Source organism: Plectropomus leopardus, unplaced genomic scaffold, assembly GCF_008729295.1.
Source record: "Plectropomus leopardus isolate mb unplaced genomic scaffold, YSFRI_Pleo_2.0 unplaced_scaffold17664, whole genome shotgun sequence".
Taxonomy (NCBI): domain Eukaryota; kingdom Metazoa; phylum Chordata; class Actinopteri; order Perciformes; family Serranidae; genus Plectropomus; species Plectropomus leopardus.
The window spans coordinates 381-1,562 of NW_024619014.1; the positions used below are offsets into that span (position 1 = coordinate 381).

Consider the following 1,182-nt stretch of genomic DNA (forward strand, 5'->3'; position numbering starts at 1 on the left):
AATTTTGTTTTCAGGACATTTTTACCTCCTTTTTCTGGTCTGATAATCCCCCCCAGCTAATTTTCAGATCACTTCCTCGCCACCTTGACTAATTCTTTGCAATTTTTGGTACATCTGTTGCCAAGTTGCTCGTTATGTTTTTCCAATGGTTTTGAAAGAAAAAATCAAACCAGTTTTCTGAGGTGTCAGAGGTCTAAATGCTCGTGGAAGGCGTCTAAATGAAAACTGATGTTGATCCAGGTGTTAAATGATGTTTTCAGGTGCGGTTTCTACACAGTCGGTTTCAGATGGTTAAAAGAATAACTGTAGTGTTCAGTTTCGGATGAGAACTCTTAAAAAGCTTTAGTACGTTTTATGGTCAAGTAGCTGCAGGTTTTCCTGATGATCGACACCATTTCAAGAAGAGACTCAACACTCTGCTGCTGCTGCGATTCAAGAAGAACTTTCTGGATCAATTCAGAAGCCCAAAAATCCTGTGAAGCATCTGAGCGTCTTACCTGATAGATGACCACCCTGAACTTGTTCTTGGCGAGGAGGTCGCCCTGCGTGGCCTCCACCTTCTTCACCCGGATGTTCTGGTTCTCCACGCGCACCCTGACGTCCTTGATGTGGCGACTGACCTTGCGCGTCTTCTCCAGCAGCCGCTCGACGGTGGAGCTGGTGGTGGCGTGGTTGCTGGTCAGCTTGATGACGTCCGCCTGGATGGTCTTAACCGTGTTCTCCAGCTCCAGCTGACGCTCCTCCATGCGCTGCTGCGTGGCCTGGACGCCGTCCATGAGGCCCGCCACGCGCTCCAGCAGCGCCATGATGCTCCCCGCGTCGTCTCCGCCGCCCGCCGGCATCCCTGCTTTGTCTGTCATCGCTGCTCTACGGCTTTTTCTCCAGCAGGTGATTCTGAGCTGCTCGGCTGATAGAAACCAGAGATCCGAATGTAGGAAGAAGGGAAGAGGAGGAGGGTGCACCAAGAGGAAAGAGCTCCGAAATTTGGGGAAAAAATTAAAAACACAGAGAAGAGGCGAGTTGAAGCATCGGGGATCCAAAGAAAGAGGAGTTCAGGGGAGGAGGTACAGAAACCTCCTCATGTAGAAGGAGAGAAAGACGGAGAACCGGATCACCCCTCTGCAACTGGAGGTCGACCCTGAAACTGGTCAGATCAACTGGTGGACTCCACCCTGCTGGAGG

At 50.6% G+C, this 1,182-nt stretch overlaps 1 protein-coding gene across 1 annotated transcript; it reads right to left on the bottom strand.

The window, feature by feature from the left end:
• Nucleotides 1-497: 497 nt before the first annotated feature.
• Nucleotides 498-1,144, bottom strand: LOC121964898 (caveolae-associated protein 4a-like; the record flags this gene model as incomplete). The annotated part of the gene is made up of 1 exon (XM_042515080.1): nt 498-1,144. A coding segment is annotated over exon 1 (363 nt), but the record flags the coding sequence as incomplete, so codon positions are not given.
• Nucleotides 1,145-1,182: the final 38 nt, after the last annotated feature.